Consider the following 17,935-nt stretch of genomic DNA (forward strand, 5'->3'; position numbering starts at 1 on the left):
CATGGCTAATGCGACTTGCTCAGCATGGCTGGGACCTGGAAAGGTCTTAGGATCTCTCTCTCTCTCTCTCTCTCCCCCTCCCTCTCTCTCTCTCTCTCTCCTTTTCTTTTTGAGACAGGGTTTCTCTGTGTAGCCCCTGGCTGTCCTGGAACTCACCTTGCAGACCAGGCTGGCCTCAAACTCACAGAGACTCACCTGCCTCTGCCTCCCAAGTCCTTAGATTAAAGGCGTGCATCACCACCACCTGGCTTGGGGAAATAACTTCTGTATCTTTTCTTTAATCAAGTAATATGCTTTGCTTACCTGGTCACTATCATTAGGGAAAACACTGATAGCTGACTGGTCTCTATCCCCCCTGCCCTGCCCCAGCACCGCACCCCCCCCCCACTCCGCCCCAGCCAGGCCTTCTTATCACACTGTGATTGCTGAACTTATTTTAAAGCTTTTGTTCAACTTATTGGTCAGAGCAGCTGCTACTGCAGCAGCATCACCACTAGCGGCTCTGAGATACATTCTGTGCCTGTGACTGCACACAAGGCCTTCGACTGACGTCCCTAACACGTTACTAGTCATTTTGATTCTAGCCTTGCCTTCAGGTGCTCCTTGGTATCAAAAATAATTATTACTTATTCATGGTTACTGCATTAGAAAAACAGTATTTTACATACAACTGTGGTGATCTCAAAACCAATTACATAACCAGATAATACTCTAAACCACGCAGTAATATTCCCAGGAAGTATTTTTACTTGATTTTATTTTCTCAAAACTTAAAACAGCCAGGCAGAGTGGCTCGTGCCTTTAATCCCAGCACTCAGGAGGCAGAGGCAGCAGATCTCTGTGAGTCTGAGACCAGCATGGTCTAAAGGGCAGCCTGAGCTACACAAAGAAATCCTGTCTTGAAAAACCAACCACCCAACCAAAAGCCCTTAAAGCACATTTTTCAGAAATTGAAGCGGAGCCATTGAAAACTATCTTCTTTTTTTAAACAATTTTTATTAGATATTTTCTTAATTTACATTTCAAATGCTATCCCGAAAGTCCCTTATACCCTCCCCCTGCCCTGCTCCCCAACCCACCCACTACTCCTGCTTCCTGGCTCTGGCATTCCCCTGTACTGGGGCATATAATCTTTGCAAGTCCAATGGGCCTCTCTTCCCAACGATGGCCGACTAGGCCATCCTCTGCTACATATGCAGCTAGAGACATGAGCTCTGGGGGTACTGGTTAGTTCATATTGTTATTCTTTTTTTCTTTTTTTTCCTGTTTAAGACTTTATTCTTTCCATTTACAGCAAGTAAAAGAGAATTATCAATAGTTTTTTGTTTCTTAAGTTTGTTTTTTGAGATGGTCTCTCTACATTTCCATGGTTGTGCTGGAACTCACTATGTAGACGAGGCTGACCTCAAACTTGTAAGATCTGCCTACCTCTTCCTCTGGAGAACTAGGATGTGAGGCCTGTGCCTTCACACCTGGCAGCAGTTAAGGATATGAGGAATTTGCCCACACGTATGTCTGTGAACCGCCTGAGTGCCCTTGGAGGCCAGCAGGCGGCTTTCATTTCCTGGGGACTGGCGTTCCAGATGATTGGGAGCCTCTCTGTATGGGAAAGCAACAGATGCTCGTAGGTGCTGAGCCAGAGCCATCTTTCTGGCCCCCGTAGTTTTTAGTAGCAGAGAATGAACGTGCCTATGTTTTCTAAGTTTCCACATCTCCAGCACTGGCCTTACTGGAGCACATTTATTCTCCCGTGCTCCAGGTGAGCTGAGAAGGGAACCGCAGCGAAAGCAAACCTGAGCGCCGACTTACATATTAACCTGCGGTGAAAATTCTGATGTTTCTCTTTCTGTAAGGAGGTTTTCCAGAACATGTGGACAGGAATTCCTTTTTTCTTTATTTTCCTGCTTGCTTTTTATTAAGGAAAGGTTTTCTGTTCATGTGTGTTTATGTGAATGTACACACACGTGGGTGCCAGTGGAGGCCAGAAGAGGGCACTGGATACCCTGGAGCAGAGTTACAGGCACTTACGCCCTCTTCACTGTAGACGTGGGCACGGGACCAGGGCCTCTACAAGAGCAGTAAACACTTTAACCACTGAGCCATCCCTCCACTCCTTTCCTTTTTCAGGTCGGAGTTTTGCAATGCTTCTTAGCAACCCTTCTGTCTCAGGTTCCTGGCTTTACAAGCACACGCCACCGTGGCCAGCTGATTCTCTAAAACAGCTTCTGAGAAGTTTGAACTTTCCTTTCTGCCCACGCCTGAAATCACTGTATTCAAGACACTGATGCCAGCCTGACACAGCCACACACAGCAAGGCCACATGACAGAGCGCTGGTGTTTTAAAATCTGCCAGGGAAGCCGGGCGTGGTGGCGCACGCCTTTAATCCCAGCACTCGGGAGGCAGAGGCAGGCGGATTTCTGAGTTCGAGGCCAGCCTGGTCTACAAAGTGAGTTCCAGGACAGCCAGGGCTACACAGAGAAACCCTGTCTCGAAAAACAAAAACAAAACAAAACAAAACAAAAAAATCTGCCAGGGAAAAGCGGCAGTATGCACCAACACGTCTGCGGCACACGTCTGCAGCGAGGTGCAGTCCTGAGTCCAGGAGGGTTAAGCACACGCGAGAACTGCCTGGGCTTTCGTGTGAAGCCATTTGCTTTTGTGCAACTTTTTTATAGAGCAACGACATCCACACCTGGGGCTCCAGAAACAGGAGAATGTGTAAACTAGCAAGGTAACGACTGCAGAATGAAGCAAACAGGGACACTTGCTTGCTAAGACAAAATCAATCAATCAATCAATCAGTCAAACAATCAATCAGTTAAAGAATAGCATAGTGGGTAAGTCACCAGGAATGACTTTTAGCTTTTGTAGAAAATAAAAATTATCTGTTATGACTTATATTTCTATTCTTAAAAAAATTAAGTTTATGGGCAATGTAGTAAAAAAAAAAAGACGACAGAATAAAGTGTCTTTAAAAATTTCCTGGTGCCGGGCGTGGTGGCACACGCCTTTAATCCCAGCACTCGGGAGGCAGAGGCAGGCGGATTTCTGAGTTCGAGGCCAGCCTGGTCTACAAAGTGAGTTCCAGGACACCCAGGGCTATACAGAGAAACCCTGTCTCGAAAAACCAAAAAAAAAAAAAAAAAAAAAATTCCTGGTTTTTATCCAGTGTATGTATGTGTGTGTGTGTGTGTGTGTGTGTGTGTGTGTGTGTATGCACCGTGGCACACACGGCAGGCCAGAGGTCGATTCATGGGCATTCCTTCTCTCTAGAGACAGCATTTGGGTCACTAGGCCCGCAAGCACCCGTGCCTGCTGAGTCATCCCACCAGACCCGTAAACGGAACTTGGTTTCTTGTTTGTGCCTTTAGTTGTGTTTAGTTTGCTCTGTGTGTATGACTGCTTTGATGGCAAGTCTGTGTGTGTACCTTGTGCTTGCCTGGTGCCTGCAGAGGTCAGAAGAAGGAATCAGATCTCCTGTAACTGGAGTCATGAATGCTGTGAACCATCCTGAGTGCTGGGAACAGAACCCTGGTCCTCTGCAGGAGCAACAAGGGCTCTTTTAACCACGGAGTCATCTCTCCAGTTCCTCCCACCCCATTGAGGCATGATCTCATGTAGCCCAGGCTGCTCTTCATCGGTGACCTCAGACTTCTGATCCTCCTGCCTCCACCTACCAAATGCCCGGGTTACAGACACATACCACTATGCCTATTTTATGCATAGAACAGTGTCATAGGATACACCCAACTTGATGCCTGTAAACAGGGAATCGCAACTGAAGACCTGTCTCTATCAGACTGGTCTGTGGCCATGTCTGTAAGGCATTTTCTTGATTGCTAATTGATGGGGGCACCAAGCCCATTGTGGGCTGTGTGACCTGGGCAGGTGGCTGTATAAGAAGGGTGGCTAAAACAAACCTAGCAGGCCTGTGAGCAGTGTCTTCCATGGTTTCTCCTTCAGTTCCTGCACTGTCTCTCCTGCAAGAAGAACTGTCAACTGGGGCTGAGAAAGCAAAAGACTTTCTCCCCAACTTGGGTTGACCAGTATTTTATCACAGAAACAGAAACTAGAACCATATTCTTCATAGTAATTCTCACAGATGATTAAGGACATCTTTTTAATGTTTGTTTTTCATAAAATTAAAACTTTATTTTTATTCAAAAAGGAAGCCTAGCATGTCGTCTGTTGGCTTTTCCTAGCCAGCACACTGAATGGCAATCTTCCACCACACACCAAACCTTCCAGGACGTGTTTGTTCTACATCCTGCTTCCTTAATAGTATCGCAAAGTACATTTTACTGATTAACAAGAAAAGTAAAGCTGGGTCGAGACACCATTACTGCTAAGTCACCTTAAGGAAGGACAGATTAAGTTTAGACAACGAAGCTCTGACTCCTTCCCCTTCAAGAATGCGTCAGCTTTTACCTAGCATCAGCGTGAGGGAAGTCACCACCAGACATTTCCAAGGAGCCCTGACAAGGAATGTAACCTTACTGCTGCAAGTCTGCTAGAATCCTTTGCTCTTCCTTGACACTGAAACACACACATGACGCTCTAATTGACATTAATTCCAAGCTGGTTGGTGCCAAAGGAAGCTAGCTCGCCTGACAATCAGGTCTTGAAGTAACAACCACAGGCACATGAAGGAAGGTGAGTGCTTTCAATCAACCTGAGAGAAAGGCCCGGCGGGAAGGGGCAGGTGATCTCTTTCCTCAAGTACAACTGGCCTGGCGCTACACCTGCTGCTCAACACTAAACACACAGTGCCGGGGAGGAACCATTTCACTTGTCACTTTTCGAAGGAGGCTCCTCCTGGCTGGGTTCCAAGTCAGCAGAACTCACAGGCCTCCCTCTCTCTCTCTCTCTCTCTGTCTCTGTCTCTGTCTCTCTCTCTCTCTCTCTCTCTCTCCCTGAGGCTGAGTAGGCAGGAAGCTGGATGACCTGAGGGGTTAAAGAACTATCACAGCAGTTGGGATAAACTACAGATCTCTGTTTTTCCAAATGTGCAATAGGGTAATAATCCTAAACAAGAAACAGGGCACTTCACCCGTCCTTGCAGATGCTGGGGGCAAGGATACATTGTTCCCTAGGAAATGTATCAGAAGTCGGAGCAAGAGGAACCAGCAAGCATGCAAGTGAGCAGGGAACTGGCTGAACTCAGTCAATGCAAGGTCCTGGAGGGTACATCAAGTGGGCACTAACTGGCAGATGAAGGAGGAAATCTGAGTTTGGAGACAACGAGTCATGTGGCAGGAGCAGAGATGATACACTGAGAAAGAAGACACGTCATGACGCTTTAGCTACAGAACCGCAAGGTGGAAAAGGCAAGGTTGGGCGACCAGGTGAACCAGCTGTCTTAAACAGTACTGTTTGGGAGCTGGAAGTGCTTAGAAGGCTGAGGCATGACGGCCACAGGTTCGAAGCCAGCCTAGACTATATGGAAAGTCATCTCTGCACAACACATAAGTACTTTTTGGTTATTTCATGCTCATTACTTCACTCTTTGTTCAGCCCTAGAGACAAGGATGACTGAGGGACACAATCACAGTCCTCCCTGCCAGCTCTCTACATCTGCTGTGGCACATGGTGATCAAAGAGATATGGTCAGGCATGACCTAATGGTCCACAGTAAGAACACAGACGGCCAGCTGTGGGGAGGTGCAGGGCTCTCTGCCACTCAGTTAGTGTAAGTAGCTCTTACAGATACGCAGAACATAGAGTCCAAATCCTAATTCGAGCTAATGGCTTGTCCTCTTCATGTCTCCTCTTTAATTTAAATTCTATTTACTTATTTATGGGGTTGGGAGGTAGGAGATGCATGCCATGGCCTGAGTGTGGAGTCAGAGAATGATTTTTGGGAGATAATTCCTTCTAACACGTGAGTCCTGGGAGCAGACTCAGTAGTCAGGCTTGCAGGCTGAGCCATCTTGCAAGCCTGTTGTCTTTCCCTGACTTAAAAATTTGGTCCAAGTATCAAAAGATGGCCTAGTCGGCCATCTCTGGAAAGAGAGGCCCATTGGACTTGCAAACTTTATATGCCCCAGTAAAGGGGAACACCAAGGCCAAAAAGTGGGAGTGGGTGGGTAGGGGAGGGGGGGAGTGTATTGGGGACTTTTTGGATAGCATTGGAAATGTAAATGAGGAAAATACCTAATTTAAAAAAAAAAAAAGAAAGAAAAAAAAATTTGGTCCAAACAAACAGACAAAACCACAATTCCTCAGAAAAGAGCTATGGTTTAAACAAATAACACCTTAACGTCTAATTAAAATAGCTCTACGGTATCAGCATAAATTTCTCCCCAGGAAAGATTCAATGATCACATATATTTGAGAAAAAGAACATAGTATTGGTTCCCCTTCTAATTCACAATGCAGATGAGAACTTGGAAAGCACTGAGGTTCAGGGTCAGACGGTTTAAATCTTATTTCCAGAGGGCTGGGGTGATGGCTCAGTCAGTAAAAGAGCATTTGCTTTGCGACACTGGGACCTGAGTTTGGATCCTCATAAGAATTTGAATCCACTAGAAGGTGGAGTCTGAGAGCTAGCTGGCCGACGACCTAGAAGACAGGCAAGCCTGCGGAACAGTGACAGAGGAAGACACACAATGCAGTGCTCTGGCCTCCGCATGCATACTCACGGGTGCACACACAAAGTATTCACAAGCCTCAGTTGCTGGAGACAGCATACCCTGACATAGATGGTGCCTGGGACCCGGAGAAGCAGGTGACACACCCTTCCAGGAGACCCACCATCAGAAATAAGGGACTGCCTACAGCAGGTCTAGATGGAGACATCTCAGAAGCCCGAGAGCAGCTATGTGTAAAAAAGTTGTTCCCATTTCTCTGAACCTTAGCCCTGGACAACGGCTGTGTAGATTTCATTTGTGCATGACTGCTTTTCAGTTGGCCTTGGTGTGCATAATTATTCTATTATATCTGACTTTCCTATTTCTTTCTCCTTCTGCTCTGATGAATTCTGTGAAACTAGATGTTCCTTGATGTAATGATTCTTAAACAATTACAAATTGAGGCATGGGGCCCAGCCCAGCCCAGCCCAGCCCTAATGGCCCAGGTGCATGCTGTATGCGCTCATCTCAGAAACAGTGTAAATAACTGCACAAGGAGAAGTTTTGGGTTAATGTTTGACTTGCATAGAAAGTCTGAAGAAATTAAGAAAATGAATATTGGGACCCCCAAAAAGGAAAACGCTATTGAAGTTATAAAATGAGTTTTGCACAACATTTGAGAGTGGTTCCTGGTCTCCTTTGGAGATGTATGAATAAGAAAATATAGAATAGATAAAATTACATACCAGTAAAACTAAGTTAAAACAATGAGACCCTCAGGAGAGCCCTTGTGTGCAATGCACAGAGGCAGAGTTAGCTACTGCCGAGTTAACCCGACTCTTCTGCCCACTGACTGGCAGCTTTTCACTCATCATTAGAGCTTCACAAGAAACCTGTAGCTGACCTCGGAGCTCTGAGCTCTCAAGTATAATAAGTTAAAAGTTAAAGTTTAAATAATGGTAAGTTTGCAATTATTATTATTTTGGCCATGGGCCTGGGAATAGGGGAAGCTTGAAACTTTGGGTTACAATCATAATTCTTAATTCTCTGTGACATGTGACCATTCTTTTGAACTTGACACATCTGGTAATGAGTATACAATGTCTCTCTTTTACCTGCTTTTTGGAGTAATAAAAGACTGGGGCAAGGTAATGGTGGAGGAGTGTGTGTGGGAGTGAAAGGAGAGTGCATGAGGTGTGTGCGAGGCGTGTGCAAGGCATATGTGGTTTGTGTGTAAGGCATGTTTGAGGTGTGTGTGAGGCGTGTGAGGCGTGTGTGAGGCATGTGTGTGAGGCATGTGGGAGGTGGGAGTGTGCAGTGTATGGGCAGCCTCAAGCTGTGGAGCAAGCGAAGGAGAGAGAAACAGAGAGTGAGTGCAATTTCAAGCCTTGAAACCTGTCAGCTTGTACCCGAAAAGTTGCCTTGTGTATTCATTATGCGCCTTCCAGATACCCCTATTTCCAGCTGAGATCCCCAATCCTGTGCTGAGGCTGAACCCCGACATTCAATGAACCCGGCCCTTCACAGACAAATGTGAGGACCTATGTTTAAATCCCCAGAAGGGACATGAAGTCAGGCATGTGGTTGCATCTGTCTGTAACCCCAGTGTTCCTATGGTAATATGGGAGGCAGACACAAGAGAACTCCTGGAATCTCCTGACCTTGGTGTATGGCAGGGCAAGCAGGAGGCCCGTTCCACCAGTGGAAGAGGACCACTGACGCCTGAAGTTGTCCTCCGACCTGGACACACGCACCACGGCGCACACACGCTTAGCCTTAAAGCACAGTGTGTACACACACTTTCAAACCTCTCTACCGAACCTGCTCTTGTACTCACAGAATACAAACTAGTGCCTTTAGGAAGTAGTACAGAAGGACGGGGGACACAAGGTCAACAGCCATCAGCACGGGAGAGGGAAGGAAGGTGACAGGCTAAGAGCAGGCACTCTCTCCTTAGGCTTTGGTTGGTTGGTTGGTTGGTTGGTTTTAAAATAAGATCTCACTGGTAGCCAGGCTGGCCTAGATCCTCCTGCCTCAGCCTAGCCCTGGTGCTATGATTCCCAGGTGGTCGACACAGCTGGCTTTTTCCTGTCCAGCTTGGTTGTAGCAGTGTGTCACTTGCCACAGGGTTGGTTTCTGACAGACAGGCCCTTTTTCTACAATCACTTGCCCTCTCCAGAGCACTGTGAGTTCTCGGTGCCTCTCAATCCCACACTGGCCAAGAGCAACTGAACAAAGCAGAGTTACACACAGCACAGGCTTCTCCGTTTCTCCCCGCCTTGTAGCTAGGGAGGGAGTAAAGACACCAGTGAGTGACTGGCCGTATTTATAAATGGACTCTGGGCTAACGATGTATGAAAAGCAACTTAATCTTACCAGCTTTGCAATTCGGCAAACGCTTGTTTCATTTTCTTAATGGACGCATCCATCTCTTCTTTAACGACAACTCGGTACCGCGCAAGAGAAACAGTGCAGCGCTGGAGGTCTTTCACAGATTTCTCAATATTAGAACCTTGGAGGGAAACAAAGATTATTTTTAAAAGGAACATGCAAATTAACATGCATCTGAATGTTTTAGGTCAAATATCATATGGATCAAGACTGTAACCAAATGACCACCCATTCCAACAACAACAACAACAACTCTCTACTTTTCAAAATTTCATGTCTGTTTTTTAAAGTGTCCTAATCAAAATGAAGTAACGAGAATTGGATTTATCCTCTCATCTTAAACAATGCATACACAACACAGATGAAATATATAGAATAATGGCTCTTAGCAATGGACAACAGATAGTACTCCCCCCGAAAAGCAGACAAGTGAAGAGAGCCTCTGACTGCCCAACTCACTGTCTAGACAATTTCTAAACTGCAAAAAAGAGAGAAGAGATCCTAGGCCTGGCAGTCGCCTTGAACTGAGAAAACATAGAATTCCTGAGACCAACCACACAGAAAAGATAGGCAGCAGCAGTGGACGGAGTCCTAGAAGCTCGGCATTAGCCAGTGCCAGACACGAGGATATCACCAAGTCAGCAGAGGACTGGACAACACCAGTCTTCACCCAGGCCGGCAATAGTTCACAATACACACAGTGACTGCTTGGGAGGAGGCTGCCCCAGTGGTGAAGCAGCATCAGCCCTCGTTTCAAGGCTGCTCTCATCTAATCTAACAAGGCAAAAAGCAAAAGAAAGCAAGCCTCAAACTGTTTTTATATAACAGAGTCCCAGAACAAGACACAATATATTGAAAGAATCAAATATCTGGTAATCAACAAAGAACAATTTACAATATTTGGATTCCATTAAAAATAATCATCACGTATATAAAAACAAAAAACATTCAAAAGTAAACATGATTGACTATGAAGAGAAAAATCAACAGAAACAGATACAGAAATAACACATGCTAGAATCACGTATGAAAGGTCATCAAAAGCTGAGGGTCTGGGCTGGAGAGATGGCTCAGGGGTTAAGAGCACCGGCTGCTCTGTCTATAGCTCCAGTTCCAAAGGATCCAATGCAGTTCCCTGGCTTCCATAGGCACTGGGCAAACACATGGGACACAGACACATCTGCAGGGTCAGTGGTAGAGCGTTTGCCTAGCATGCCCTGGCCTCAATCCCGAGGACCATAACAAGGTATTCTGGGGAGAGATATCAAACAGCTACTATCAGACAAATACAGACTCATGTTAAGCAGAGATATAGAAGACATTTCAAAATCCTTCAACAGAACTTTCAGAAATGAGAATAACTGCACACTAAACTACTGAAGAAAAGAGTGATAGGGGACTCCAGTAAGCCTTCTGCATACATGTGACACTGTGTAGCTCGGGGTTCTTGTGGGAGACCCAACAGTGGAGTGGAGGGGGATACCGCTGACTCTTGCCTGCTCTTAGGACTCTTGCCCTCCTAGGCTGCCTCCTCATCCAGCCTTAAGATGAGGGGCGGTACCTAGTCTCACTGCATCTTGGCAGCCATGTTCAGTTGATATCCCTGGGAGGCCTGCCCTGCGAGGAGGAGTGGACTGGGGGGGGGGGGGCACTGAAAGGAGGGAGGGAGACTGTAATATATGAGAGAGGAAAAAAAGAGCAGGGAGACCTAAAACAGCAACTTTCGGAACTGCCTCAGGTGAAATGAAGCACAGTCAAGGAAGAAAACCGTCTGAGTAGCAACTGTATCCAAAGCTCCACAAGCGACTGGGTCTAATCGAGTCATTTGCCCGCCATGCAGACTTGGTAAAACTGGACGGCTCTCTCGCTCTCCAGTGCAGTCTGAAGCATTACATATGGAGAAGTTACCATCACAGAGAAAGAGACGTATATTCCCCTACGCAATGTAGGCTAAGAGTTTCTAGGAGCTCTGCGGACCTTTCTACCTAACAATACCAATGTGACAGAAACAGTCGATGGGTTATAATCACCACTACAGGAGCTTGCAGTTGTACAAAGATATACATTTTGTGTGTTTTCTTTGTTTCTCGGTCTCTCAAACGTCTGTTTTTTTGAGATCAGGTCTAACTTTATAACCGTGGCTGAGTTTGGAACTCATATATACATATACTGGGTTAGCCCTGAGCTTGAAATGATCCTCCTGCCTCCCAAGGGCTGGGATTAGACACCAATAGTGTGTGTGCCTGACATGTGTGCAGGCATGAGCATGCACACCATGGCACAGGTTAGAGGTCAAAGGGCACCTCAGTCAGCGGAGCACTTTTAAGCCCTCTTTTTGGCTGTTTTGTTTTATTTTTGAAACAGGGCCTCACATATTCCTGGCTGGCTAGGCTAAATCCTAGCTCAGGTGTAATTCTGAGACAGGACCTCACTGCATACACCCTAGGCTGCTCTCAACCTTGTGCTCCTGTCTTAGCATCCCGAAGGGCTGAAGTTATAGGTATGCACTAGCACACCTAGCCCACACTTTCAGCTTTGTACGTGTCTGCATGTGTGTGCAGCGGCGTATGCCAGAGGTCTAACCACGGGTGTCATCCCTCAGGAGCCGCCCCACTTATTTTTATTTTTTTTAAGATTTACTTTTTTGGACCGGAGAGATGGTTCATTGGTCAAGAGTACAGACTGCTCGGGCTGGTGAGATGGCTCAGCGGGTAAGAGCACTGACTGCTCTCCCAGAGGACCGGAGTTCAGTTCCCAGCATCCACATGGCCGCTCACAACTAAGCATTCCTCATAACTGTCACTCCAGGTCCAGGGCAGGGCACCCTGACACAGACATTCATGCAGGCAAAACAAAACCAAAACCCAAAAACAAAAACAAAAAAAAAAACAACAAACCACCTAATTTTTATTTTATTTTATAATGTTTTTTTTTCTTCTCACTCCAGCCCCGTTCACTGCAGCCCCAAGATTTATTTATTATACGTAAGTACACTATAGCTGTTTTCAGGCACACCAGAAGAGGGCGTCAGATCTCATTATGGATGGTTGTGAGCCACCATGTGGTGGCTGGGATTTGAACTCAGGACCTTCGGATGTGCCATCTCTGTAGCCCATACTTTTTTAATTTTATGTGTATGGGTTTTTTGCCTGCATATATGTATGTGAACCACGTATGTGCCACATGTGTGCCAGTGTCGCAAAGTCAAAAGCAGGCATTGGATCCACTGCAACTGGTGTTATACAGGAGGCTGTGAGCGATTATGTGGGCGTTGGAACCAAACCCTGGTACTTGGCAACAGCAGTCTAGCTGTTAAGTCATTTCACCAGAGTTCTGCCTTGCTTTTGAGATAGGACCTCTCACAGAACCTTGTGCATACCAACAGGGAAAGCTGGCTGGCCAATAAGCCCTAGGCCCTTCTGTCCCCACAGTACACATGGCCGCATTTAGTTTCTCCATGTGGCTGCTGAGCTCCACACTCAGGTCCGTGTGCACAGCAACCATTTTGCTGGCCATCTCTCTGGCGCCTACATGTTCAATTTCATCAATTTTTTAATGACTATTGGGATACTGCCCAGGCCAATCATAAACTCCTCGGCTTAAAGGACCCTCCTGCTTTATTTAGCCTCTGGAATAGCTTAAATTTTTTTTATTATAAATTCCTCTCAATCCAATTTGAGTTTCTTTGGAACCTAGAAGTTTTTAAGCCCCGTACAAACCTTATTTTTGCTTGACTAGATATCCTCAGACTGGCCATTTGGCAGCACGTTGAAAGGAAGTGCTAACTAAAATGTCAGAGGGCAAAGGCCCTTGCCGCCAAACCTGACAGCCTGAGCTTGGTCCCCAGGTGCCCTAGTGGAGAAACACAGCTGACCTTTTCCTGGACGTCCACACGTAAGTATATAGAGCAGGCAGGCAGGCAGGCAGAGAGACAGATAGGTAAACACACACACTCACATATTTATAGAAAAAAAGAATGAAGTTTTAAAATGCAGCTCATATGGAATAAATGATTTTAAAAATAGCTACAATTTATGATGGTCCTCTCCATTTCCATTTCACAGCTTGCTTGAGAGGACCACCATGCTTAGACATGGGAAGGACTGAGGGGTCTCTTTGTTTAGTAACTAGTTGTTTATTTAAACATATAAGTTGATTATCATAACTTATAAGAAAACAAGTTGTTTGGTGTAGGGATCCATACCTTTGATCCCAGCTCCCAGGAGGCAGAGGCATGTGGATTTCTGTGAATTTGAGGCCTGCCTGGTGTACATAGAGAATTCCAGGCCAGCCAGACTACATGGTAAGACCCTATCTCAAAACAACACACATACACAGACATACACACATACACACATACACACAGACACAGACACACACACACACACACACACACACACACACACACACACACACACACAGTACTAGTTGGTGCTAAGTATCTGCTGTTGAGATGACATCAACCACCTTAGCCCCAAGCTGGCCTGGAAGGTGTGGTCTTCCTTCCTCAGGCTCCTGAGCGCTAGGATTATGGGCCTGCTCTATGCACTGCAATTCTCTGCCCAAATGATTATAATAGTCAAATATTTGAAAGTAAGGAGCTATCACCAATCAATACCAAGTATTTCAAGGGCCATGCTCTTGTGAAAACCTCAGTCTGCCTTCTGCCTTCAGTAAGGACAGGAAGCTGCAGAGAGCAGCTCTGACATTTCCTTTGAAATGTCCTGTCAGACAGAGGTGTTCACCTGTTGGGAGAGCCGACATGAACAACACAGCGTGAACAACTGCGCTAACACTCGGGTTGCAGATAGTGTTAGCTAGGTCATCTGCAGCAGCACTCGCTGCTGCTCACAAAAGGTCTCTGTTGCTGCACAGCATCGCATCTGACTGCTCAGCATCTGAGTCCTCCTGGACACCCGCTGTAGCATGCAGGGGTTACAGCACGGGACAGAAACAAGTCCCGGGGCTTCTGCAACTTTGGCTTTGGGAGCGATGGTCAGTCTGTTCTCTCGGGACAGACACAGTTGCTTTTTCGCTCCCAAGTGGGCCTTGGACTTACCTAGCTTTTTATTGGTGGAAGAGAGTGGAACGTTCTCCATTCCCAGATTTGAAACCTGTGCTCCTGGGGTGGTTCTGGACAGAGATTTGGCAGCGTTCCGGGATTGCTGGACATTCGAGATAGAGTGCGCAGTCAAAGATTTGGGCTCAAAGTCAGAGATACCATTCTCCAGCACAGATCCTGTCCAAGAGAGGACAGCAGTTTACAGCAGTGTGAGGTAAATTATATGAGCTGTGTTCAGTACAGAAAGCAAGCAGGTAAAAATATGTAAGACAAAACCATGCCTCTTAAAAAAGCTGCTAGCTTCCATAAGCTGCAATGAAGAAAAAAAATTATAATGTCTCAGAGGGGGAAAAAAAAGAATTTAAAAGCTTTACAGAGTAGAGAAAGGGCAGAACTGGAAAATGAGAATAACGCTCACACTCAATGATGTGGGATCCAATGGTTACTTTTGATCCATCTGCAGTCAGGTACAATTTTTTTTGTGTATTTATATATATATATGAATTAACTAATAAAAAATAGCTAAAGGGCAGAATAAAATTCCAACACTAGCATTACATTTACAAAACCAGAAATACTAAAGCAGAAGGAACAAGATTAATAAAGAAGCAGCCGGGCAGTGGTGGCACACGCCTTTAATCCCAGCACTTGGGAGACAGAGGCAGGCGGATTTCTGAGTTCGAGGCCAGCCTGGTCTACAGAGTGAGTTCCAGGACAGCCAGGGCTGCACAGAGAAACCCTGTCTAGAAAAACAAAAACAAAAAAATAAAAGAAAGAAAAGTAATTTTTAAATTTTTAAGAAAGTTATATATTTATTATTTTGTGTATGTGGATTTTTGCCCACATGTGTATCTGTGTAGGACATGTAAAAAATACCAAAAAAATTAAAAAAAAAAAAAAAATTGTGCCGGGCGTGGTGGCGCACGCCTTTAATCCCAGCACTCAGGAGGCAGAGGCAGGCGGATTTCTGAGTTCGAGGCCAGCCTGGTCTACAAAGTGAGTTCCAGGACACCCAGGGCTATACAGAGAAACCCTGTCTCAAAAAACCAAAAAAAAAAAAAAAAAAAAAAAAATACCCCCAGAGGCCAGAAGAGGGTGTTAGATTCCCTGGCCCTTGAGTTATAGGTGCTTGGGAGCCAAAATGTGGGTACTGGGGACCAAACCTGGATCCTGTGCAAGACCAACCAGTGCTCATAGACACTGGGCCATCACTGTAGTGCCCCATACCAAGAAGTCATTGGTTTTTTCTCTTGTGTTGTTATTGTTGGGGGTACAGGGTCTCCCTATGTAACCCTGGTTATACAGGAACTCCCTGTGTAGAGGACATTGGCTTCAAACTCACAGAGCTCTACCTGCCTCTGCCTCCCAAATGGTAAGATTAAAAGCATGTGTCACTATGCCTGGTTTCCAAATAAATTACTTTGAAAAGAGAAAGATTCCCAGTTTCTCCTTGGTTTTTAACAAAATTGTTAACAAAGAAATGTATAAATGCATGAGTTTTCACATATTAACTAATCTTTTTTTTTTTTAGTATTTATTTATTTATTACATGTAAGTACACTGTAGCTGTCTTCAGACACTCCAGAAGAGGGAGTCAGATCTCGTTGTGGATGGTTGTGAGCCACCATGTGGTTGCTGGGATTTGAACTCTGGACCTTCGGAAGAGCAGTCGGGTGCTCTTACCCACTGAGCCATCTCACCAGCCCCACGTATTAACTAATCTTAACTCTTTATTGAAAAACACTGTCGGGAGGCCGGAGAGCCCCACAGCTGAGAACACGGACTGCGCCTGCAGAGGCCCCACCTTCTGTTCCCAGCGCTTAGATGGCAGCTCACAACCATCTGCAATTCCAGTTCAGGGGATCCAACACTCTTCTCTCACCTCTACGGGTACCAGGCACACATGTGGTACACAAACATACATGCAGGTCAAACACCCAAGACACAGAAAATAAATCAATAAAAAAAAGAAAAAACAAAACAACATAGGACTATAAAAATAATCTTTAAAACAACCCACAAAAATCTAGTTGTCAATAAAGCAATGACTGTTAATATCACATATTCGTAAAATATTTCTATCTATTTTCTTTCAGTGCTGAAGACTGCTTGGCTAATTCAGCCCCACTGTGTTCTGTCACGCTATCAGTGTGTCTATGACTAATGTCCCTCTCCTGTTCCTGAGCTGGACACCATCATCATCATCGCTGACTCTGTAGTAATTCTATCCCATTTTAAAAGATCATATTTCCTAGCAAACACAGGAGTGGATGTTCACAGTCAGCTATTGGATGGATCACAGGGCTCCCAATGGAGAAGCTAGAGAAAGTACCCAAGGAGCTAAAGGGATCTGCAACCCTATTGTTGGAACAACAGGATGTACTAACCAGAACCCCGGAGCTCTTGTCTCTAGCTGCATATGTATCGAAAGATGACCTAGTCGGCCATCAATGGAAAGAGAGGCCCACTGGACTTGCAAACTTTATATGCCCCAATATAGGGGAATGCCAGGGCCAAAAGAATGGGAATGGGTGGGTAGGGAAGTGGGGGGCGCTATGGAGGACTTTTGGGATAGCATTGGAAATGTAATTGAGGAAAATATGTAATAAAAATATTAAAAATTAAAAAAAAATAAATTAACAAAAAAGGAAAAAAAAAAAAAAAGATCATATTTAAAAAGTCACACTTGGGCTGGTGGGATGGCTCAGTGGGTAAGAGCACCCGACTGCTCTTCCGAAGGTCCAGAGTTCAAATCCCAGCAACCACATGGTGGCTCACAACCATCCACAACGAGATCTGGCGCCCTCTTCTGGAGTGTCTGAAGACAGCTACAGTGTACTTATATATAATAAATAAATAAATCTTTAAAAAAAAAAAAAGTCACTCTTATTTCTAAATATTAAGGCGCCCCTCTGTTACTCAATGTCAGAAGTGTTAGCACTATGTATTTTAGAAAAAATTTTGAAACAAATGAATACAAATTCTATTTTTTTAAAGTTCTTTGGTAACTTATTCAGTATGAACTCTTCCACGCAGTAGATAACAGAAACTATAAAGTAACAGACCTATAGCTATACTTAGCGCAGAGGTAGTGTCTCGGGCAGGAGATCCCCAGGACTCTGTGAGTGAATTAACTTCCTAAGCGTGTTAGTGGACTCACCAGCTCTGTCCAGGGTCTCTGCTGCGGCAAACTCGGAATCCTCCAGCTCTCTGGCGTCTATTGACAGCGTCTCCAGCCCTTCACTGAGCGAGTCCGCAGACTCGGCGTCGTTGAGGGCACCGTTTACGTGGTAACCATTGATGCTGTCTTTCTCTGAAGACGCAGGCTGCTCCTCTTGAACGGGGGCCGACTTACTGGAGTCTGGGGCACTGCTACTTGCTTCTGATGCAGGCTTTGGCTTGCTCTTCTTCTTTTTGTTCTAAGGTTATCAAAGATTTGAAAAGAGAAAAGAAAAAGCAGACCTCCAGTACAACTCACAGAGGCAACCAATGCCAGCTCCCAGACAAACAAGTCAGCGTTAGGACTCTGCACACGTTCTTCTAGAAACTCAAGGTAATTCTGCTTATATCTAACAACTAACAAAAATAATACTTTCTGTGTAGAACTGCATTTTGAATGAACTCAGGATCAACATAAAATAATTTTCATTGCAAAACCTATCTTAAAATGAAGTTATAAAAGGTGAAAAAATTTGTAACTATATTTTAAAGTGAAATATAAGCAGAACGCTAAATAAGCACAATAACCCAAATGAAAGAATATAATCTATAAGTAACTGAATGAGGTGTAACCTCAGTCCAATAATCGACAGATAATGAAACCCGCACTGCAGACTGCAGTCGGCTTTTTACAGAGGAGATCAGCAAAGGTCATGGGTTTACACACATAAGGTCACTGGCTCCACTTGACAG

At 45.2% G+C, this 17,935-nt stretch overlaps 1 protein-coding gene across 1 annotated transcript in view; it reads right to left on the reverse strand.

Annotated features, from left to right (window-relative positions):
• Positions 1 to 17,935, reverse strand: part of Spats2 (spermatogenesis associated serine rich 2) — a 78,340-nt gene that overhangs the window by 19,563 nt on the left and 40,842 nt on the right. The window contains exons 6-8 of the mRNA XM_021183323.2: positions 17,184 to 17,442; positions 14,021 to 14,200; positions 8,947 to 9,082 (exon numbers count right to left, since the gene is read on the reverse strand). Of these exons, the coding sequence (XP_021038982.1) occupies positions 8,947 to 9,082; positions 14,021 to 14,200; positions 17,184 to 17,442 (575 nt within the window). The remainder of the gene's footprint in view (positions 1 to 8,946; positions 9,083 to 14,020; positions 14,201 to 17,183; positions 17,443 to 17,935) is intronic.

Source organism: Mus caroli, unplaced genomic scaffold (genome assembly GCF_978045245.1).
Source record: "Mus caroli unplaced genomic scaffold, Mus_caroli_1 scaffold_16, whole genome shotgun sequence".
Classification (NCBI taxonomy): Eukaryota; Metazoa; Chordata; class Mammalia; order Rodentia; family Muridae; genus Mus; species Mus caroli.